Source organism: Sapajus apella, unplaced genomic scaffold (genome assembly GCF_009761245.1).
Source record: "Sapajus apella isolate SASKATOON/1434 unplaced genomic scaffold, GSC_monkey_1.0 scaffold6, whole genome shotgun sequence".
NCBI classification, from domain to species: Eukaryota; Metazoa; Chordata; class Mammalia; order Primates; family Cebidae; genus Sapajus; species Sapajus apella.
In genome coordinates, this window is record NW_022436946.1 from 22806267 (window position 1) to 22832020 (window position 25754).

Consider the following 25754-nt stretch of genomic DNA (forward strand, 5'->3'; position numbering starts at 1 on the left):
ATAACAACAGTTGACCCTTATAAGGTAATTACTGTAAGCCAGGACTGCTATAATGTTTTATAATAGTATTAAGTCATTTAAGGTTTACAGCAACCCAATGAGATAGTCATTGGTCATTGGTATAATTTCATTTTACACATGAGGAAACTGAGGCTCACAAAGTTATGAAACTAACCCAGGACAACAGATCAGACTGCTTTTTGAAACCAGGCAGTCTAGTTCCAGAGTGATAAGTGGTCTGGGGAAAAAAAAACACAGTGAAAGGTGGGAAAAAGAGACGGAGAATGGTTGACAATGGGAACAGTCTGATTATTTTGGATAAGATGGTCATGGAACGTCTCTCTGAGATGATGACATATGAGCAAAATTGGCAGTGAAATAGCCAGCCATGCAAAGATGTGGGCAAAAAGCTTTCCAACTGCTAGAACAGCCAGTGTAGAACAAGAACCGCAAAGGCTTGAGGTGGGAAGATCTTATGAGAAGGCAACTGAGGCTGACACAAAATGGTTGAGGAGGAGTTGTAGGAGATGAGTTTGGAGAGATTGACAGAATTACACATGATATTTGAATAGAGTGGTATTTCCTAATTTACAGTTTTGAGAAAGGTCCCTTGATCTGCAGTGTGGAAAGCAGACTTTCAGGGTCCAGATGACAGTGCTCCCAATATTTATTTCTAACTGATAAATAAATGTTTCAGTTGCTCTGGAATCACTCTTGAAGTCAAAACAGCTGAAATGATTCAGGAAGTTAGTCAATACTTGGATTTTATGTTGATATTGGGAACTCAGATGGAATTGAAGCTTGCAATACTTTTCTATAGGTTCAATGAGCAATAATCATATTCCCAGCCTTTGGTTTCATAATTAAAAAGAAAACCAAAACATGAGTGTTTTTTGTAAGTTAGTGACAAAAATTTTCTGGTTCTGAGAGCTAAGTCTAAGTATGGTTTAGCCTAATTAAGAGATACATGTCATTTACTTAACATTGAATGTCACAAATATATTAGAGATCATTTAAACTGGAAAAGTCACCAAGGATGAGATAAAAATACAATTTCATGTAGGCGCTTACTTGTACACTTATTTATATCTGGATATCGAGTTCCATAATATCCACTTGGACACGAAGAGAGACACACTCCAATCTGCTTCATGCCAATTCTTTCCAGAACAAAAAATAGTCTGGGCTTACATGACAAACATCCATTGTAATCTGAACACGTTGCACAGCCTCCTTGGCAGCCTTGACTGACGTTCGGATGCGCTGCAGAGACAAATGTAGAAAGACATTACAAAGGTTAAATTACAGATACAAAGTTAAATGACATTTTCTGGGCAGGATATACATTTTCTTTCATTAGCTTTCAATTTGTTGGTAATGGGTAAATGAGGTGGGATTTTTTTTTCCTATCTTTTTTTTTGGTGATCTTTTATTTCCCTTTAGCACATGCATTGTTTTTAATTTCAAAGTTCTTAAAATTGAGCATTTGAAAAATAAGAATATACTGCCTCAAAGGACTTACATATTCTCTTTATATATAATATACATAGTATAATTATGTATAACTAATTACATATGTATATTCTCTTTATAGATATAATATCCTCACTGGACTGGGAGAATGGGAGAATGGGCACTGGTAATTTTGTGCTCATTTACACAATGAAATTAATACACATTTGTGTTGCTTTTCATTTATGTAACGGAGGATAAGCATATGTTTCTAATTTCTTCAGTAAGTAATGTACACTAGGGCTTAACTTGAGTAAGGACACTAGGTTTTATAATATCTGTTTTGAACTATGGTGTACTAAACAACACAATTTTACTTTTTGATCCAATGCAAACTGGTGCTGAAACTATGCTAGCTGTTGGGCACTCCTCAATGCCTTCATGAAATATTTCTTCTCACATGAGCTTAGTGACTGCCAGTTAAAACAGATATAATGGTGAAAATGTGATACTTATCAGTGTTTCCATATGATTATATGTGACCGTTATGGTAATTTATGTTTAATATTTTCTCTTTTGGGACTGGAGTCTTACAGTTTCTGTGCCCTTATCTTCTACTTACTCAAGTGAAATGCATATTTGGTGAGGATGGACCAGTCTACCTTAAGAATCACTGGCATACATATTCCAGGGTTTCCAAGAGTTACCAATGTGTGAGGTAAGAGTGTTCATTGGCAAGTCTGAACAAACAGAAACAAATATTTGGGAGATTCACCTTTATCTAAGATCATCACAACTTTAAATCTTCTTTTGACTATTAACTAGTCAACATCACCTCTGTATGAGCTGGTAAAAATTGCTGACTAAGGATCTCTGTATGAGCTGGTAAAAATTGCTGACTAAGAGGTGTTTCTCATACAGCTGGTGTTTAGGATGATTTCTTTTCCTAATGTCCCCTCTACTCAAATATATTGAAAATAGCTTTATTGTCCTTTGATGATGCCAGAGGAAAAAAAATCATAATCCTTTGAGAAAGAAAGATTGATACACAGGAATCTAAAGGCATCTCAGTGTATTTCTGACTTCTTTTGCTGGTACTAAAAGGGGTAGGCTCTGGTGGGCCTTAGCATTATTAAATCTGCCTTTACAGTGATGTTTGGTTATTACTAAGTTCTTTACCACAAAAACAAATCCCTCCAGGCTTAGTTAGAAGAGGTACCCATAATACCAAACAGCCTTACCACAGGGGTGCACGGGTTAGCTACAGAGAGGTCATTCAGTTGACCAGCATCCTCTGCCTGTAGGAAACCATCCCCGAATCAGCCACAGGAACCACAAACAGCTCATTCTCATTCCAAGACGTTTTGTAAATAAACTAAGGAAATGTGTGGGGGAAGGGAAGTCTGCTTTTCCTGTACATGCTCCTCTGTGGGGGTGGGGCAGTCACATAAAGTGGCACAGGAGGTTTAGACATTACAGGGCCTGGGGGACTTGTAAGTGAAACTACTTTCCAAGTAACAGGGTCATTTTTCATGCCAGTAACTCAGCATTGGTGACTTACAGAAAATGCATACATATTGTAAGCTTGCAAAGACCCTAAAAGGGAAAAGGGGCAAGAGATTTCCATGTGTTCAGAATCTAGCATTATCCATTACAAGAAGCAAGAGGTGTAGATAAAAACTTGTAAGACCTTTTCATAGAATTGTCTATGGAAGAGTGGACCTCAACTTGAAAGAAAAGTGCTTCAAGTTAAGGGCACTAAGAGCCTCTGGGTTTAAGAAAGATGGATCATATTGGTCCATGCCAATCCATCCCTATTTCTGAAATGTGGCACTGAAAGAAAACACGCAATTCTAATTTTATGAGTTCTGAAACTTTTGCCAATTATGACATAATTTTAAATATATCAATTATTAATATAAACATGATTTACCTAGTCAGAACTTCAAAAAATGACATTCCTTTTTTTTTTTTTTTTTTGAGACGGAGCTTCACTCATGTTACCCAGGCTGGAGTGCAATGGCGCGATCTCGGCTCACCGCAACCTCCGCCTCCTGGGTTCAGGCAATTCTCCTGCCTCAGCCTCCTGAGTAGCTGGGATTACAGGCACGCACCACCATGCCCAGCTAATTTTTTTTATTTTTGGTAGAGACGGGGTTTCACCATGTTGACCAGGATGGTCTCGATCTCTTGACCTCGTGATCCACACACCTCGGCCTCCCAAAGTGCTGGGATTACAGGCTTGAGCCACCGCGCCCGGCCATGACATTCCTTAAGATAAATTCTATTTAAAAAATTAGGTTTTGAATGTTTGGAATGTTCTCCAAGAGAGAGCTCTGAATACGTCTCATGATTGTGACAGTATCCACTGAAATTATGAGATGTGCCAAAATACCTTGCTTGATTCCCCATCTCTAAAACTTTTACAGATGAAATGCAGCACAGTCAACGTTGTCTTACAATAATTCTTTTTGCTTTTTTATAAAAACATATTTTGACTTCCTAAGCAAAGGTTTTTTTAAAATTTGATTTTTGAAAAAGCAAGAAAGACCTAGCTGTCCCAACTTGCAAGAAAACTTTATGTTTGTTTTAATCAGTGAATTTTGAATACGGGCAATGAATTTTGAATATCAAATGATGGCAAACTTTATTTCTTCAGGAAGGTTTAAATGCTGGCTCTGGGAAGTGAGAGAAATGGCAACTATGAAGCTCAGATTCAATGAGTCTAGATTTTTTTTATGGTTATGTAGTGTAGTGACAACTTTCTTGAATGCCATATAAGGATCACACAAATTACACAGTCAGTATTACACAACTAGATACAAATTTCCCAAACTTCATTTTAAGGCAAGAGCTTTTACTTTTTATATGGAAACCACAAAAAACTTTGGTCTAGATTGACTGTAACAACACTTTCAGCCATAAAAACTTGTGATTCTGAAACAGAAAATAGAATTTTACTTTCTCCTGTGTCATTCTTTTTTTCCCCATTCAATATTAACTTCATTTTGCATTTCTAAATCACCTTTTTCAAACACTATTTTCCTACTGTTATTTGAAGTTGTTGGTGGAGAGGTAGGGAAAGTTTCACAGAATCTCGGTGTTTGAACTGAATCTTAGAAAATGAGTTGGAGTTTATCAGTCGTAAGTGGTCATGTGTGGCTATAGAAGGAAACACTACAATGACCCCAGCTGGGAAGGAGGCTGGCATGAGTTTGATGCAACTGGAGCGTAAGTAGTGTAAAATGAAGAGATGAGGAATATCAAGAAGATTGGAAGCATAAAAAGGACCTAGATTACAGAAACTTTTGGGGGGTAGGCCAATGAGATTCTTCTGTAAACATGGCCGGGGGTGGGGCGGTGGGTTTTAATCACACCGGTGACTGATATGATCAGATTTGAATTGGGAAGGAAATTTCCCTGGCAATGTGGCAGGCATGGAAACTGGGAGAAGAATAATGTAGTGGTCAAGATAGGAGGCTGATCATAACTTAAAATATGGCAGAGGCAATATAATGTAGTTCCAAGGATATTTAGGAGGTGGTATCAACCAAATATATTGGCCAAGGAAATGCAGGCTGAGCAATAAAGAGGATTTGAAAAGGTGTGTTTCTAGGTCCAGCTAGTGAATAGAGAGGGGAGGAAGTACCAGAGGAGTACCTGCAGTTGGAGAGTAGGAAATGGTGCATGGAATACAGACGTTTAAAGACACAAACCTGGCTTGGAATCACTAATTTTGCAGATTTTATGAAATATCCAGAGAGTGATGCTTACTAGATGGAGCTTACTTTGGAGTGGCTGTTGGAGATGTATATGAGTCTCCAGTGGTGGCTACTTAATTAGAAAAGGCATCTTGAAAGGAGCTACTGGGCCTGGCATGGTGGCTCCTGCCTATAATCCCAGCACTTTGGGAGGCCGAGGCGGGCAGATCACATGAGGTCAGGAGTTTGAGACCAGCCTGGCTAACACAGCGAAATCCCGTCTCTACTGGAAATACAAAAATTAGCTCAGTGTGGTGGTGCATGTCTGTAATCTCAGCTACTATAATTGCTTGAGCATGGGAGTTGGAGGTTGCAGTGAGCACAGATTGCACCATTGCAATCTAGCCTGGTGACAGAGTGAGACCCTGTCTCAAAAAAAAAAAAAAAAAAAAAAAAAAGAAAGAAAGAAAGGGGAAGCTACAGAAAAATTAGGAGACAATTTTTTAGACAACTTTAGAAAGAGGAGACATTGTTCAAAATAGGGGACATTTGTTAAGAGAACGAAATGTATTATTAGCAGCTTTAAACAATACCTTGAGATTCCAGGCCACTGTTGCTTACAAAGCATGCTCCAAAGCTAAATTAGCTGTGGCAATTAATTGCCTTATGGTATAAGTCAGTAGAAGCTATCATAATCATTTATTTTGAAACTTCAAACTTGGACTCAAAGGAATGCTGTAACCTTCTGAAAAATAATCAGTTTAGATCAAAGGTTAAGATCTAGATCTTTTTATCTGGTAACTATCTCTTTATATATAAGTAAACTTCAGATGTGTAATGTGTAATGTGTAACATATGAGTAAGAAAATGGGCAGAATTCGTGGAAACTTTAAATTGGGACCTTCTACTAAAGATGTGTCACATACACAGTGAAATTAATATGTCTATCCTTAAAATTAAGAAAGAAGGAAGTGTTATTTCTTAACTTGTTTATGAAGGTTAGGTGTAAAAAAGGGTGTAAATTGACGCATAACTTAAACCTACTTTCAGTGTCTGAACTGTGAACACTCCCTGAGTAAGAAACTTCAATTTCACTATCTATTAGATGAAGCTTCGTACTATTTGATAACCTTTAACTTGTGATAAGTAACTGATGCAACCATTACTAAGAGACTTGCTACTGTTATAAGAGTTAATTCAACTTTGAAACATCCAGAATACAGAATTTTAAATGTAACCAGAACATTTGGAAATATACAACCTTCAGCGACTTGTTTTCAATAACTAAATTCTGTTTCCTTGACAATTTAAGTGTAAGCTTTAAGCATTTGCTTCACTTTAATCCACTTCTAAAGCTCAACTGCAAATGTACTAACATCTATTGTAAGTTGTTATATGAAAAAAATTCATGATTGCATGTTGCCAATTACCGCTCATGATCATTTATTTGTGGCTAATTTTCAGAAATGCAAATTTTAGTAGACTTTAGACTAATAAAATAGGTTTGACTGAGTTGAAAAGAAGTGCCAGATACACAAAAGTAACACTAATTTTGTAATCTAATTAAAAATTTATAAATTCACAAATTTGATAAGTTATTTTTAACAACAACAAAAATCATATACAAAGTCTCCCCAAAGCATACTTGTCTGTATAACATTCACTGCCTGATTTTCTGCATGCAGTGGCCTTAAGAGACAGGGTAGAGAAAAGAGACTAACTGAATTCCATAATCAAAGTTATTTTTACCTCTGTCCTTTCCTTCATGCCTTCTCTTTTTAGAAGTGTTTTCACATTGACTGTACACTTTCTAAGGGAAGAGGTCTCATGGTTTGATAATTTCATCTTTGTTTCCTCTATAGACTCAGGAACTTGGGATAATTACCACCTTCTATATAAGGCAGCTACTTATTGAAAAGGTTCTCAATGAAGTGTTTTTGATTATTGAACAAATGAAAGCAATACATATTAAAAACCTATTTAAAAAAAATAATAAATATATTGCTAGGTGCATGGCTCACACCTGTAATCCCAGCACTTTCCTTGAACCCAGGAGTTTGAGATCAGCCTGGGCAACATAGTAAACACCCGTTTCTACCAAAAAAAGAAAAAAAAAATTAGCTGGGCATGGTGACACAGGCCTGTGGCCCCAGCTACTCAGGAGGCTGAGGTAAGAGGATCCCTTGAGCCCAGAAGGTCCAGGCTCCAGTAAGCCAAGATTGCACCACTGCACTCCAGCCTGGATGACAGAGCGAGATCTTGTCTAAAACAAAACAAAACGAACAAAACAAAAAACAAACAACAGAAAGATTAATAACAATAATAAATATGTTAAAGTAGTAAATATTTAACAGAAAGTATCTATAATAATTTAAGTGGCCTATGCCTATGAATATCTGGTAAAGAAATCAAGTTCCAAATTACATAAACTTTGAATGATTGATTATAAAATAAATCATTCAAAGTGAAGCAATAATGTGTTATTTACTTCAGTAATTCATTCCCTTAGAGAAAATATGGGTTTTTTTGTTGCCTAAGTTAGGACAACACATTTCTACCATATCTTGGGACTTGATTATTGTTGACCCACATTGAAGTTCAGAGTAATAATACACTTGTTGAAAATTACAGTATGTTTCAGGATTCCTCTGGAATATCTGGCAATGTTCACTTTAACAAAAGTCTAATGTTAAAAATTTGAATTATTTGGCTTTCTCTGTCAAATTCTGCTCAGTCAACCCAAGAAAATATTCAAAGTCAATGTTTCTTATTGTTCATATGTTAGAGCTTCCAAAGTAGAGCTGACAATAGGTAGGTCTCTACAGCAATTTAGGCAACTTGAGAAAGCTAGGCATAGATAGCAAAATATGTACAAGGAATATTTTGAATAAGTACAATTACTTGTTGGGATATAACACTCTTTTGGAGTATCAAATTTTGATATTTGGGTGAATACAGGTTTAGTCATTATTTTTTATTAATAGCTTATTGAAAGGACCATAGGTCTATATGTCCAAATATATACAGACCTTGCCATTTTTGAAATACTGTTTATCATCTGATGGTTTCAGTGTTTTAATATACCAATGTTTTAACCATTAAGTAAATTAAAATTCACCTATGCTATTTAAATATACATACTTGAATATGTGCACATATGTGTTCATATGCACGTGTGCATGTATGTATACATATATACACACATATATGTGTTTGTATATCCATATACACATGCACGCATGCATGCCCATACATGCACACACACACCTACATACAAATGCTATTGGTCTTTCATCAAACTCAAAAGTATAGACATTAACTGAACTGTAACAGTTAGGATAATAGAGTCTGCTGTATCTTTTGCCCTACTAAGCCAACATCTAATCTGAAAGTTTGTGCCTACACTAAAGGTTGACAGAATTCCTAAGAGTCTCAAAAAGGAATGTACTCACCAGCTGCTGAATGCAGCCCAGTTGGTGCACCACCATTATTATTATGTGGGGAAACATACTGTTTTTAATGGAAATGATTTCTTTGAGAACTTGGAAAATCTTTTTCTTTCTTTTACTGAATAATAATTTCCTGAAGGGAGTCTAATATTTATATTCTATAAATACTTTAAAATAAAACCACAGCAATAAGACAAACCTAACATTAAACAGCAAATAGCTAGGCTTTCCACTAAAATCAAGTCAGCCCAAAATATTAAAAAAGTGGCTAGCAAATGACGGTAGCTGTAGAATTCATGAAATCTAAGATATGATGAATATTTGGGAGCTCGATGCCAACCTGATAACCAAGGGCTGTGCTTTGTCTAACCACATCTAGTCCAGAATCAGGACTAGAAATGAAAGATAGATGTAAGTAGGCTTCACTGTATATGGATACCTTGTGGAAACTATGATTAAGGTTTTCAACAAAAACTTCACCCAGTGTGCTGAACATTTCATGTGATGCAGAAAAGGCAGGAGGGAAAGAGAAATCCAGTTCCTGGAGACATGATGCTCATCAGTTAATAAGCAAGTAAACAAGGAATCAAATGATTAAAGATTGTAATGAGTGTTGTTAAGGCACCAAACAGGTGGATAAGGCACAGAATAACTCTGGGAAGCTACGTTAAATACATGTCAGGGAAGACCCTTTAAGGCTACTCCTTAGCTGAGGCCTGGAGAATAAGGAGGAGCTGTCACGTAAACCCAGGAAGAGTATTTCAGGTAGAGCATCGCAATGCAAACAGTATAATGCAATGAGAGAAGCTGGACACCAGGAGCAACATGACAGGAACCAATGAGGCTACAGTGCTGTGAGTGCTATGAAATGGGTTACAAAGGGCGTTTGGAGCCAGTTCCTCCCATCCCTTGAGGGCCAAAGTAAAGAGCCTACGTACATGTAGCCTCTGCATTTCTAAGTAAATATCAGAAGAAAAGGAAAGAACACATTTTGCCTGATATGGTTACTTTAATTTGCGTTAATTTTTATGGACCTTGGAAAAGAACGAGCATCTTGTATTCCATGAAAATATGTTCTCATTAACTTTTATATTAGAGGAGCATGTTCTAACTGGCAACAAACTTGGAAATTTACATACAGAATCCAATCTTTGAAGAGGCTGTGCATCAATCTACATGTGTTTTGCTCTTGGGACTATCTCGTTTCTCCTCTGTTCCTCCCCATCTTTCTCTAGCAGTAATTTTAGTTTGCTTTGGGGTTTTAATTTTCATTCTCTTTCACTAAAGTGTATATGTGTATGTGTGGGAATAAGTGGGGAGAAGTGAAAAAGTTATCAAATACATAAAAGGTCATAAGAACAAAGAAAGAGTAAAAAGCCAAAAATTTACAGTTTTGCATATATTCTTTTCTTGTATTTTTCTAAATTCTTACCATTAGTAAGAATTGAAACAGTCTAAATAATTTAGAGTAACAACACTGTGCTTTTTTTGCATATTGAAACAGTCTAAATAATTTAGAGTAACAACACTGTGCTTTTTACTTCTAATTTAATCTTTCTTTTAGTATCTTAATATTATGTTCTTTTAGTCATTAAATGAGTTAAAAATCTGTAGACCAATATCGAATTTGATACTTCAAAAGTAGTAAAAATCATATGAGCTTTCCTGTGACAAACTGACTAGCTACAGTTGATACTGCTATTGAAACTGTTACAAACTACTCACAGAACTAAAAATAAAGAGGTATTTTTTCCTTAACCACAAGTAGAAAAATCCATGGTAAAGTGAATGTACTCTGCTATGAGTGTAAAATGTAAGGTACTGAATCAACATCCCCAGCTGTTGCTAAGAGAGGGAAAGCTTCCCCTTCTCCAAGTGGCCATGTTCCCAAGTGGAGGTGAATAGAGGACAAGAGGGGGTGGATGGGGGTGATGAGACCCAGATTCTGTAGAGAGCTGGGACCTGTTGATGAGTTAGTGGGTGGTAATAACAGCGTTTTTCATGAGACAGATCCAATAGTGTTCATCCAACAGTGGGAATCATTATGTGCTGTGGTCTGGCTGAGAGAGGCATTCCTTTTTTTTTTTTTTTTTTTTTTTTTAGGGAAGAAATAATTAGAAATCAACATAAACAGAAAATGTGATAGTTTAATGGTAATGAATCTGCATGAGTGTGAGTCCATAACTACTAACTTCACATTCTTGAATGAAACAAACTTCAGTTTGTGCTAAAAACAAACTCCACTTTGTTATATTATGAATAAACTTGGATATTCTTGCTACATAGCATGCTAAAGTAGCATATCTGATGGCTGAAGCCTTAGCATAAGCAAACAGCAAGTGAGAGACTTGTGGTATTTTAACAGGCACTAGAAGATGTACAAATAGTGAGTATACCATTTTTTAAAAATCCAGATTTACGTATTTCATATAAAATCCTGAGCAAAGAAAATAAGTGCATTTTTCCTAGATTCACAAAATTGCTAACATAATTGAAGAGGAATATACATGCACCTTTTTAAGTATAATGCATCTTTATATTTATGTGCATGGCTCCCTGCATTGCAACCTCATTCAGAAATGGGTCCCGCCCACTTCCTAGAAGAGCACAGGGACAGGGTGAAGAGGTGGTGGCTCTGCACTCATCTAGAGTCTGGTTTTGAACCCCAGTTCTCATGTTTTCTAGCTGAATTACCAATATTTTTTTATCCAGTTATTCATTTAAAAAATTAAATTATTCAACATCCACACAGAATATAACCAATTATCTGTGTCAACAAATTTCCATTCTGATTATTTATTTAGACAAAAGTTATTTAATCTCTTTGAGCCTAGGCTTCCTCATCTGTAACGTGGGAATATTTTCTTGACCTATATTTGAGAGGATTGAGATGCTGTGTAAAGCACCTAGCACTCTCAGAGGCAATCATCAAAATTATAGGTATAAGACACTTTGTTTAACTTAAGAGGCACTAAAACCCATCCTGTGTTATCATCATCCATATTTGAAGCAGCTGGTAGCTTTATCCAATTAAAAACTCTTAGAAACCTCTAAACAAGGAGGCTGAAAAGAGGGCACATACTGAAGCTTCTAATACAGGCAGTATTAGAAGGTTCTAATACTGGCTTCTAATACAGCCAGAAGCTCACCAACAGTCATAAAGAGTGACTACTTTTTAAGGAGCACAGACACAGATTTTCATAGGAGTCATGAACATTCTGGGCAAGAAAACCTCTGGGGCACTAGCAGCTCAGTGAAGAGATGCACCTACTTAAACAGACTGAAAAAGGTAAGATATGGAATAGAAATGATGGTGGTATGGTACCGAGAAATCAAAGATCTATGTGGCACAGAGAAACCAAAGGTCTAAAGATTCTAAACTTTACTGTGTGTAAAAATGGCCTGGATTACTTGTTTACAATGAAGAGGTACAGATACCACTCCTATAGATTTTGATTTGGAAGTGTATCCAGTGGATTTAGGTAGCTGCATTGACAAGAAGCATCCCAGGTGAATCTGACAAAGGTGATATAAATACCACACTTTCAGTATCCATTCTTATTATCTTCACAAATAATTGTTTATGCAATGATTACTGGAAGCAGTCTTCTAGGTACTGCTCATACTGAGAGACAACACTTAATCTCTGACTCAAGAAGCCTAGAATAGAATTAATCAAATAGTATTTTTATATTCTGAAAACCATAAATGTATGGACTAGAAATTTAATGCAACAAATTAAAAGACAGGAGCAATTATTGATAATGGAGATATCTAAACACTACAGAGAGCAGTTAGGAATGGTTAAGGAACTTGAAGGAACAGAAAAATTGAGACAAATGGAAAGGGGGAAAGAGGAAAAATGTTCTGAACAAAAATGCTTTATGTAGAAACACATACACAACATTTGAGAGAGTGATGAATTTACCTGTGGAATTTAAAAGGCTCTTGAAGCTCTTCCTTTTCCCTTAAATTTGCAGATGAGAAGGCTGAGATCCATATAGTCAGCTTCCAGCGGATAGAATCATAAACTTTGGTAACTTTAGAAGTATCTACTTCAAACTGCTTCCCCACAACCGTCTATTTGATTATGTCTAGTAAAGCAATTATCATGATATTTGGGGAAAGCCCATACAATTGTTTTATAATGATATTGGTTGATTGATTGATTGAGATGGAGTCTCTCCCTGTCACCCAGGCTGGAGTGCAGTGGCACCAACTCTGCTCACTGTAACCTCTGCCTCCCAGTTCAAGTGATTCTCCTGCCTCAGTCTCCCAAATAGCTGGGACTACAAGTTTGCACCAGCACCCTTGTCCAATTTTTATATTTTTAGTAGAGACACAGACAGGGTTTCACCATTTGGCCAGCCTGCTCTCGAACTCCTGACTTCAAGTGATCCTCCCACCTCAGCCTCCCAAAGTGCTGGGATTACAGGCATGAATCACCATGCCTGGCCTATAACAACATTTATTAATAAACATCCCATCATATCAAAACTCAACCATTTCTCTCAGAAAGTTCTACTACCGTAGAGAACACCCAGTAAATTTTCTGCTTTTTCCTGAAGATAGTTTGTCAAACAATGCTTGATGCTCTTGCTTCTGTATCTCCTTCTCCCCACAATAAGCTCATTCATGGGTATTCAAATGGCACAGGACGTTAAAGATCTGCCAGTTCACATTGTCAGTTAGTAGGAATCACGTCTATAATAATGATTTCCTCTAATCTACATGCCTTTCTTGTCAAACACAAAGGAATTATACTAATAGTAGGAACTTCAGGGTAGATACATGAGAACTGTGGTAGTGCAGGAAAGGTCAGAGACTGTAGAAAAACAAAACAACCATCCCCCTACTAGAACCTTGAGGCTAAGTTCTGCAACTTACTAACCTTGTGATACCATGCAAATAACTTACCCTCTTCGAACTTTAACTGTAAAGAGTATGATAAAACCTGCTCTGCCTATTCCAAAAGAGTGTCAAAAAAATCAAATAAGATGATGAGGAAGTGTCTATGTGCTATACAAAATCATATTAATATAAGTTATTGCTAATCATGGGCAAAATGATACTTTTCCAGCTCAGGCCCAGATTTGAACCTTCCTCATTCCTAGGAATAGAATAAGAATATATTTGATGAGAAAACTGATAGCTGTGTTTGAGAAGAATATGGTATGTGTAATTGGTTTGGTTTTTAAAATTGTGCCTTATCATGACCCATCTTAGTTTAGGGCAACCGGTTATTGTAACTTTTTAAAGTTTGGCATTTCTTGAAGTAAGGAAATAAAGAGATTGTGAAGCAACTCCTCAGTCAATGAACAGATATTTATCTCCAAAAAGACCATTATTAAACAAATAAGAAATCAGATTGGCAGCAGACCCACAGAGCCCTTCTGCGGAATGCCAACTCTTGGAACCATCTGCTGTGTAACATTTGGTATTACAGAATGGCCATAGGAGTTATTTCTACTCTTGGCTCCAATGCAAAGTGACTTCAACGAAGTCTCTTACTTCTCTGGTCTCTATCTTCTTCAGTAACTTGAGTGGTTTATGATGCATATATAATTCACAAAAATCTTCTTAGGTGTTAAAACTATTGCACACTTATTTACACGTGCTTTTTCTTTTGGTGGGGGATTGGGAGGGGACAAGGTCTCAGTCTGTCGCTCAGGCTGCAGTGCAGAGGCATGATTACAGTTCACTCCAACCTTGAAATCCAGGGTTCAAGTGATTCTCTCATTTCAGCCCCACAGTAGCTGAGACTACAGGCGTGAGCCACGATGCCCAGCTAATTTTTGTACTTTTTGTACAGATATGGTTTCACCATGTTGCCCAGGTTGGTCTCCAACTCCTGGACTCAAGAGATTTGCCCTCCTCGGCCTCTCAAAATGCTGGGATTACCAGCGAGAGCCACCACGATTAGTAGATGTGCTTTTTCTATGGCAGTAAATGGCACCATGAAGATGCTACAATCAGGAATCTAGGGGTCCTTCTTTTCCTCATCTTCAGTCACCTTTCCTATAGATTCTACTTCCCTAATTAATAGAGTTCATATCTTTCCATTTCCTACTACCAGCGCTGCTACCATTACCAATCAGAGGGATTTTTTAAGAACAATAGTTGTGATCTTATTGGGCCTCCGATTTAAAATCAGTTTAAATGCATGGCCTGGCTGGCACTTCCCAAGTGACCACTCTGTCAACTAGTCTGCTTTATTTTCTCACACCCTTATGTTTTATCTAATGAGGAATTAGTAGTTCCATCTCAGTTTCAAAGAGAGCTATTTCTCATTTAACCCCCCTCTGGCATTCTCTTTTACAGACTTAATGAAAAGCAGAGTGTAATGGGGAAAGCCATTCATTGGGTCAGAAGATCTAGATGTACATTTTAGGTTTACCATCTCTGGCTTCATCATTTTGATCTGTTCCTTGGTTATTTTCAGCTTCTTTGTTTATAAAAATAGAATAATATATCATGAAATTGTTGGGAAGGTGGTATGAGATAAACATGTGGAACTAGCTGGTAGCTGTCTTTCTTTACTCAAAGCCCTTAACAAGTTAGTGATCACATACAGAAAAGAATTGAATCAAGTTATTTTCAAGACTCTGAATTTTGCTAAGTGATATCTTTAAAGTTACCAACTAATGTTAGAAAAGGTCATCAACAGAGTTACATAAGAATCCAAATAACTTGTTGACATGTGTTTGCCAATCTGGTGCTTTAAGAATACTGACTTCTATGTTTTATGTGGTGGTTATGGGGTTACCATAAAAGTTTTGAAAATGCTTCAGAGATATGGACAAAAATGCACTATTTTTAAATGTACAATATGTTAGTGTTTGGTAAAAGTAATTCTTTTTTTTTTTTTTTTTTTTTTTTAAGACGGAGTTTCACTCTTGTTACCCAGGCTGGAGTGCAATGGCGTGATCTCGGCTCACTGCAACCTCCGCCCCCTGGGTTCAGGCAATTCTCCTGCCTCAACCTCCTCAGTAGCTGGGATTACAGGCACGCGCCACCATGCCCAGCTAATGTTTTTTTTGTATTTTTAGTAGAGACGGGGTTTCACCATGTTGACCAGGATGGTCTCAATCTCCTGACCTCGTGATCCACCCGCCTCGGCCTCCCAAAGTGCTGGGATTACAGGCTTGAGCCACCGCGCCCGGCCAGTAATTCTAGTTAATGAACTAGTGTGAAAGTTCAGCTACAGAAATTAGTCAATGTGCCAGAAATGGAAATTCACTCAGCCAAGCTATGCCACTCCATTCCAAGGCTTACTTAATGATGCTAACTACATTTAAAATGGACGACAGCATACTTCCTATGATTGTCACAAATCATGCTAAGTAATGACTCCTGTTCATTGCTCATATATTTTAAGACAAGAAAATACCAGAAGGCCTAATAAATTCCCATGTTTTCAGTTAATCTTCCTTCTACCTTCCTGCTTCATCCCTATATGCTGTCTAGTTCAGCTTTGGCTCTATTTCCCAGATAAAAATCTGGGTATGTATTAGGTTTATTGTAAACTAATTTCCAATACTATTTAAACAAATCTAAAAAAGAAATACTATACAGCTTAGAAATGATATCTAAAGTGTAATTCATCTTTAGCCAAATATTGTTTTTTGATTCTGAACTCATATTTTCTTTCCTTAACCACTGCAAAATACTACAAGGGCAAGTTTCGGGTGTGTTTTGCTCATTTTTGTAATTTTAGCACATAATAAATTTTTAATAAAGAGCTGTTAAATAAATAAGTGAATGTTTGATATTGTAGTTAGTGCTAAGTTCAATTTTGATTTTTCCATATTTTCCCCCAAGATTTCTTTTTTGCCTTGTTAGCTTTAAAAAAATATGGTCTAAAGATTTCATAAACATGCAAAAATAAACTTCAAGTTTTGAATTCAGGCCCTAACTCAGCATTCTAGACATTCTGACGGACAGCTATCTAAGGTTAGAGCATACTACAAAAATGAAAAGGAAAAGCTCATTGATCTTAGTGTTGGAGGGATGGACTTCAAGATCAGTTTTCTGCTTTCACATAAATGAAAGATTATGAATTCACTGGAATAGTGGATGCAATCAAATCACAGACTAAATGATTTGTCTAAATTATAGAGCAGTATACAAATTAAAATCAACGTGCCTGCCTCCTAAGGTGGGATTTTCTTCACTACAGTCAAATCGAGAACAACTAGATTCTAAGAAGGTAATCAGAGAGACATGATTCTCTTACAATTAAGTTTATAAAGTATATATTTCATATTCTATAAATCCCTTTTTATTATTTTCTTGCTCATTCATAGCAAATACAGTATTCAAGCAGGATTCAATTGGAAACTTAGCAGTGAATGACTGCCATTATGTTTGAGGCAAAACAAAAAGGAGTAAAATTCCATTGCATATGTTTTAACATTATTTACACTGAGCTTTTTCTAAAATGATTTTTCACAAAAATCTTAAAATTTAAAAAGTCCCATGTCTGTAATGAAGAAAAAAACTCTAGATATTAAGAAGAAATCTCATATTGTGACTTATCAACAAAGAAATGAAATTAAGATTCATGGGTTTTTATATCTTAATGTAGGCCTTAAATCATCAAGGGAAGTAGGAAACATTAACTAGTCTAAAAGACATATGCCTTTCCTAGTCAAGCATCAAATTAATGCTATAGCATTAATTTGAAATCCAGTCGATGAAGTTTCTGAGATTTTTAATTGCTTAGCTGTGTAATCCCCTAGTATATAATAAACACGTGAAAATGCTGTACGAACAGGAAAGCTCAGAAAGGGAACACTGGTTTGCTTTCACCTCTTGATGCCTAGGGTGCTGCCCTGTTTTAATAAATGATATTTGATATAAGGCTTTGAGCTCAGCCGTTATCCTTTTTAGTAGTTCTTGAATAATAATATGGATACCAGAGCTTACATCAGATCAGATCTCAGATATGCTACTTCATTTTGATGAGAATTTGGAGAACTATCCAAGAATTGCATTTGAACTGGCATGATGATACAATTTGTAATTGCCCCCACCTTTTTTAATGCCATTAAAGTACCAGTAGCCAGTTTTTACTATTTTTCAATTTAAATGAGCTCATTTCCCTTGTATCCTGTGCACATTAAAAAAAAAAGTCATCTGTATAGTGATAACGTAAAATAATATTTTGTAGTTCAAATTACATACAGTTCATACTAATTCCTCTCTTGATTCTTTTTCCTTTATTTAGCCTTTTCTCTAGTATACGGTATCTGAATTTATGCATCAGATAGCATCAGACCTGCTGTTGCAAACACTACTAAGATCTATCATTTAAGAACAGTTACTTAAACTTCGTTTAATCTCTAATGGAAAGGAGTTTTATAAATATTTATATCAGAACAGTTGTCCAGATGAATCCTGCAAAATTGCTGGCATACTTCCAGGATTGGGGGCTGGTGCTGGGGGAGAGGAGAGATTCCTGGTTATATAATTTTAAACAATCCTAGAATTTCAGGGGTCTTCCTGCTAGAATATGAAGGGTTTGTATTAACAAAAAGGTACTTCAGAGCACAGAGCAATTCAAGTAAAGTATTTGAGCAGCCGCTTTAGTTTATTGCTCTTGTAAAAATGACTCTCCATTTGCTTCAGGTTTAAAGTAAAGGGATTATTTAGGTTTCAGAGACCTGGTAAATAAATTGTCTATGAGGAAAGAAATTTGTACAAGAAGTGTGAAGAAACACACCAAACTTACTCTGTGCAATGGTTCTCAAGGTGCTTAATACATAGAAACGACTTGTTCCTCCTCTGAGTTGCTAAGTAGTCAGCATAAGAGTTAGTTGGGGAGAACTGAAATCTGCCAAGATAAATGCCAAGATAAATGCAGCGCGGTTTTATAAATTAACTCGGCTGTCTGTGTCTTTATTTTTTCTTTGGAAGATTCTAAAATTAAGACTGTTCAACTCATCTTAGTAGTGGTTTAGAATTTGGAGAGTAGATGAGGAAGTGTTTGAGTTAGGAAGGGTGACGAAAATATCCTACACTGGAAAATCTTGGCAATTTTCATTTGAATGTGTTCTTATGTGATGAACTATAGCACTTCAGCCCAACAGCTTGTGAATTAAGTAGTCTGGCTAAAAACTATTACAAAAAGGTTTCTGGGATTGTAAGCTCTCCTTAGAGTACATACTAAGTTCAGAGGCAAACAGTTTAAAATGAATTCCTGGAATGTCAACGGAAAGTCCACATGGATACTGAAGATGGTAGTTATAGCATGAAATGGTTTGGAGCTTCTCTTGCTGCAACTCTTCCTTATTCTATTAGAAACTAAACTTTGGAGTATGGTCACACAATGCCCACAGGTTTAAAAACACAGGCTGGCTATGATAGCAAATGTTATTGATTATAATAGGGCCAAGTATGCATCTATGTGATACTGCAAGCCTAATTGGCCTCCAAGGAAATCACACTGATCTATGTTAAAAGCTCGGATCTACATCAAACTCTGGACAGAATTGGAAAGTTGGCTGGATATCTTAGAAATGTGCTATCCAAAAGAGAGGCTGGCTCTTTTAAATTATATTCAGTCTTTAAGGAGGGGGCTGAGAGTTACCATACTGAGGATGGCATGAAATGAGAGTGTGTGAATTCAAGTCAGAGGGACTAAGGATACCATGTTTGGACCTTGTTCCTTGTTACCAACATGTGATGAGGGACTTTTTAGACTCTAGATCAAAAAGCTCATCATAAATTGAAAAACAAAATTAAATTGTATAAGAAACAAATATGTAGCTTCTCAGTATGTCCTCAGTTTGTGGCCAAGCAGTATTTGTCTATAACTTTTGTATTTTATGGCAGAAACTACCTGACAAGTGGTACAAGGAAACACAACAGAAAAGTTTTGCTGCTAAGTGTTTCAAAAATTAGGATTCTTTTATTCTTTGGTTATCTTGCTGTCAATATAAGACTAAAGAAAACCAAACATATGTTCCACTATATTGGTCATAGTGACAATCAGGTCATTATAACTATTAGGTGTGCCCAGTGTGCAAGGACAGGGTTTATTTGCCTGCCAAATGATACCTGGAGATTTCCAGTTGCCAGAGAAAGATAGCCAGAAAAGGAGTTTGACTTCCTGTCTGTAGATTTAAAATAATCAACATCACTCATCTACATATTTAAACAGAGAACTGGTAATCTAAGTTGAAATGAGTATTGAAATATACTGAAGTCATTCTGAACCATAAAGACTTACCATTATAAGGACAGTGTCTTTGAATTTGCAACTTACCATTATAAGGACAGTATCTTTGTTCAATTAAAGATCCATCATATGAAGTGATAAGAGTATCTTCTCTGGGTATCTCAGCCAATGGTTTCAAAGGCAAACTTTTACTTTGGCTATTAAGCAAGAATACATTTGTGCTACTTGAATATTTTCTTAGGCAAAGGTTTAACAATCTTTTAATTTCTCAAATATTAAAAGCTTAAAATTATAGCATCAATTACTTGTTGATAATTTCTACATAAATACTTACAGCATCATGTTTCTAAAGTGAATTGTTTTCAATACAAGAAATCATAAATTTGTTCTAGCTCCAGAGATTTTAGAACTGCTGGCCTGATATAATGTACTACCGTTTTCTTGTTGCCAGATGTTACTTCAATAATATAATACTTAAGTTGACCTAAGGATGTTTATAAGAATTCCTTTCTTCCATTTCCATGCTAGTCAGACACCTTTTTAAAAATGAACTTAGATTAAATTCCTTGAGTTCTTTTGATCTACTCAGGAAGGGAGGAGAACTTGCAGTGATCAAGCAAGAATCCTCTATGTGGGCATGTACATTCACACAGGCAGACAAGGTGGTTTATGAGGATAATGACATAAGCTGTGCACATACTGATGACGTATTTCCATCTCTTGCATGCTTAGGGTAAATAACCTATTGAGAAAACAAATTAGTGGAAAAGCATTGTTTTCTGGTATATTTCCTACTCTCTGGAACTCATGATTGCTCCCCATCCTTAGGGACAAGTAACTAGGTCTGACGATGGAGCAATGGCTAAAGCTCACTGTGATGACCTTCCTCCCAAAGAGCCTGGCTTTTTTCAGTCTAATTACTTTTGGCAATTGCGGTTATTGGGATTTGGCCTAGAGACTCACTGAAACCCGTATTATCCCAAAGAGCCCCCTTAACTAGCAGAATTAAGTCTGTCAGGAAGCCCAGACTTCCACCTCACTTTTACATGGAGCTTTCTCCAGTTTATGGCAAGATTTGAAAATCCTTCATGGACTAAAAAAGACTCATAAACAAGATTTAATAGAGATAACTACCCAAAGAAGAGCACATTAGGAGTGAAGTAGAAATGATAAGTTCATGAATAAATGACCCACTGCAAAACTGAATCCATTAAGGTAGAGTTAAAACTGTGTTATTTATAATAGTTTTACCGATCACCAGTAGTCAATCTAAAGTGAGTCAGGAATTGTAGAAGCTATAAAAGAAAAGGACATTTATTTCTCGTTAGGCATTTCCTAACCATTAAGTTTTCCCTAAAAATAAGGACTCTAGGGCACATTACCAATCATCTAGTAAGAAATTTAAAACAGTTGTTTATTATTAAGTAGCTTTGAAAAAAAGTTGAGTATGGCTAATGCCCATCTTCTACAACTGTCCAACTTATTCCCTCCTCTGCACAGTATAGCTCAGCAGCAAACACACTCACCCATGGAATGTACCTCTCCTAGTAGCTGTGTTCTTATTCTATGAAGCCAGAATCTGTTACATTCACTAGTGTGTCCTACTGTGTACATTTAGTTCTCTGTTCTTTTGACTGAGATAATTTTCTATCAGACAGTCTTGCCTGTACCAGCCAGTGCTACAAGTTTAACAATACTCTACTGATCAACAATACAGGTCAATAGGGTATTGATCAATAATGTCAGATTACTTTATGTTTTACACTACTGTTTGTTCAAACGACATCCATCTCATTTCTAATCACACTTCACACACATCTAGCCTTCCCAAAACTGGCATGGTTTTCAGTGGTTGCTTAGCTGCAATAGTCATTCTTGCATTCAGGGTCTTAACAATATTTCTTAGTCTTGGCTGCATGTTAGAATCACCAGAACTACTTAAAAAATATGGATATTCAGGTCCCATCCCCAAAGATTGTTCCATTTGTTCTAGGGTGAAGTCTGGGCATTAGTATCTTTTTAAAAGATCCCCAGAAGATTCTAATGTGAACTCAGGGCTGAAAATCATTGTACCAAAACCCATAAAGCAAGAATTCAGAGTGGAGGTTAGTGTTAATGCTCATGGTAAAAGTAATATAAATAGCAGACTTTATGAAGTGCCATAAAGATAACTTTTTCTGGATAACAAAAACTAGCCAGTAAAATATCTATTGTGGTTGTAAATTACATAGAAGGATTCAGTTTTTTTTTTTTTTTTTTTTTTTTGAGACAGAGTCTTAATCTGTCACCTGGGTGGAGTGCAGTGATGCCATCTCGGTTCACAGCAACCTCAGACTTGCAGGTTCAAGTGATTCTCCTGCCTCAGCACCCTCAGCAGCTGGGATTAAAGGCATGGGCCACCACACCTAGCTAACTATTGTATTTTTGGTAGAGACAGGGTTTCACCATGTTGATCAGGCTGATCTCAATCTCTTGACCTTGTGATCCACCCCCTCGGCCTCCCAAAGTCCTGGGATTATAGGCATGAGCCACTGCGCCCAGCTGGATTCTGATTTTTAACTGCAAAATTATAGACTTTGCCCACATCCTCATGCGTATGTTAATCTTTTCTTGGTTACGTACACCGTAGATGGAAATAATAATCATAGAGTCTTTCATATAAACTGTGCAATCCTATTGCTTTTAATGAAGAAAAATTAGCAAATTTTGATGTTTAAAAGCCATCAATAAGACAGGTTTAAGGAAATAGAGGACAAAGGATAAAGAAAAGAAAGCATTGTAGAAGAGGATATTTGAATACCAGAAGCAAACTTTAGAGTAAATGTTTGAAAAAAAGACTTACGGTTTGTTAAATGAGGAGGAGGAGAGAAGGAGGAAAGAAGAGAGAGTAAGAGAAAGGAAAAGTGAGGTGGAATTTAGAAAATGCACCCATGATTGCCTCCAATCCTAATAGTTAAGATGGGGTGATGAATTAAAGAAGGATCTTGACTTCGGAGTCAAGACTAGACTGGAATCTGAGGTTCACCCCACTTCCTTGAGTGATCAACTAAAGTGAGACTATTGGCACATTCCTTATAGGTATGTATGAAGATCAAGTGAAATAATTTTTGCAAAAGCATCAAGCAAAGAATCTGGCATTTACTAGTGATTACAACATGGGATCTATTGAGTAATAATTATTATCATAATACTTTAATAAGCACAGATGCATATTAAGATAAGATATATATATATTTATATATATAAATATAATAATGGCTCTGAGAGCTAAAAAGCTGTTGTTTGCCATGTGGCGTTTACACATACTTTGGCATATTATTTCTTGTTGGCAAAATGTGATTGATATTTCCTTTGCTTATATGACAGCCTTTGTTGAGATGACAGTGTTCTTACCTTTGTCTCTTTGTAGAATGGAGGAACAAAACAATGAGAAAGGACTGCTCATTTTCTTACCAACTTATTGAGCATATGTTAAGAAAACAGTGTTCTAAAATAAGCAGCTCACAAATTCTGTTATTTTATATTGTGCGGTAGTGGTTTGTATTATGTGGTTATAAAATGGGGGCTGCTTTACCGCTTACTCTCAGGAATGTGCTTTGTATTGGGGTATAATTATAAATATGCTTACCAGCTAGTTTTCTAAGGACAATTTTTGCGAGTGAATATAGCACATTGCATGACTGTGTGTTCATTTTAGAAAGATGTTTAAAGGTAACTAGATCTGATCCCATGCCCATGCCAAGCGCTCAGAAGAAGACTAGGAGAATAAACTGCCTCTGATACAGAAGCCCTAAAAATAGGAGAAAAAAAGGGAGAGAGCTTAGGAGTCTGGCTGTTACTGAGGCTCCACAATTACTCAGTGAGGATGTTGTAGAAGTGATCCCCACGCTGTGTGTCTTTCAAGGACTGGATTCTTTCAAGTTGTATCCTCTCCTGAGGTTCTCTTATATTAAGAGAGCACACTTTGTAGAGAAATCTACTTAAAAGTAGAACAATTTACTATTATGAACCGATACCGGACCCAAATTCAATTGCTCAAAATTTTATTTTTACACCCTATGGAAACTTGCCTTTCCTGATTTATCATAGTTTTTCAGGTCTCCTTATGCTCTGTGGCAAAGTTCCACAGGTAATAAGACTTCTAAGCACAATTTTCAGCTGCAAGATTTGGCAGCTAACAACTATAGCTCATGATACCGGTGACCATCCTCTTATGTAACACAGAGAGTATTATAAAAACCATAAAAAACCACAGTTGAAAATGATATATTAAACTACTTAAAACAGACAAGGTACCTTAATGTAATTAATCTTATGTTGATATTACCAAGAAGAGTGAGTCTCAATGTCAGCACAGCACACATCTTTTTACACCCCCATATCAGTAGGAGAGCATAAAATAATAAACATCATTTTATGTGACTGACTCTAAAGTACTTGTGTTCAGCCCTGATACTCTAATCCCAGGTGTTTCAAGTTTTGAGTTTCTAAATTTCCTACTGCCTCCTAAAAGAGAAACAGATTTCCAACAAGACCTGCTTCTCCTACTTTTCTTTTTTTTTTTTCTTTTTGTCTCCATCATTTTTCCATTCACCCAGACCCGAGTCCTTATACTCCAAAGCTCATTGCCAAATATCGGCCTCCATCTCTTTCCCTTTCATATCCAATTAACTGCCAAGAACTACTGGTTTGATCAAAGGAAATTATCTGCTGTAGATACTCTCTTGTGCAATCATTCACTGTTGTAGCATAGGGCATTATCTTCTTAAACCTGGGCTACTGTAAATCATCTCTTCCTCATCGTTACCGGCCGCCTCTGAAAACTCGCCCTGCTAGGGAAGCTCTGAAGTGACCCTTGAGTCAGTATTCTGATCCAGCTCCCTAAACCTGAACCTAAGGACAAGACCTTGGACCCTGCTATAGACTGAGTATGCTAATTGTTGCTGTGACTATGGTTTTTGGACAATAAAAGATGTGAATGATGGTATATATAATAATTAATTCATTCTCCACTTTGATCAGTTACTACTCATCAATTAACCTGTATGTGATGAATTTACTTATAATAAATGAATGTTTATGTTTGTGTGTACTCTTAAGCTTTAGCTGTTAAATTTATTTGAAAGAAGACAAGTAAGTTATTATTTAACTTCCTAGTTGTGACTTATATTTGTGTACCAAAAGATTAAATGTTGAAGAGACTATAGGGGTCACTGAGATCGAAGTTTTTGATCAACCTCCTCATTTTCCAGATGAAGAACTTCAGCCTGGTGTGGTAAAAGGACTTTCTTGGGTTATTCGGGTGTTAGCAGCAATGCTGGATCTAGAACCCAGGTCTTCAACTTCTCACTCTACCTTTTCTCAACATGCACCAAGGAGCTTTCCTTCTCAGGTCTCAGACTACCACAAGCTTATGATGTTTGCAATTCATTAAATTCTAAGGGTCAGATGAAATGTTAATAAGGTGGTGTTTTGAAGAATAGATTAGATGCTTGCATAAAACTTAAGGACAGCTAAAAGTAATTAAATATTGATTTTATTGAACAATCATATTCTTTAGTACCAATGAATTTTCTCTAAAAAATTTCAAAAAATATTTTAGCTACAACAGATAGCACCTAGGTCCCTTGCCAAGATTACAAATAAAGCAGAAATGCTCTTATCAGATAAGAGGCACCTGCAACCCTGTTTTTAAAAAATAAAATCTGAAAATTATTCTAACAGTTTAAATGTGAAAAGAATTCAGGTGTTTTGCTTAAAAGTGCCATGTTACTGATTCTTTAGAGCAGAAAATAGGATTCACAGAAATCGATGACATTTAGATATTTACCATTCTCAGCACCCCCCCAATCTTTGAGAATGGAACACTCCGCTCTTTTCAGTATTTGTGGATGACTACTTTAACCAGAATGCCGGTAATATTCCTAAATGGAAAGACCTGATGGGCAGAATTGGGTAAACAGAAAAGAT

At 36.4% G+C, this 25754-nt stretch overlaps 1 protein-coding gene across 2 annotated transcripts in view; it reads right to left on the reverse strand.

The window, feature by feature from the left end:
- Positions 1–25754, reverse strand: part of RSPO3 (R-spondin 3) — a 78124-nt gene that overhangs the window by 46272 nt on the left and 6098 nt on the right. For both annotated transcript variants that reach the window (XM_032274849.1, XM_032274848.1), the window contains exon 2: positions 1072–1263. In XM_032274849.1, the coding sequence (XP_032130740.1) occupies positions 1072–1263 (192 nt within the window). The remainder of the gene's footprint in view (positions 1–1071; positions 1264–25754) is intronic.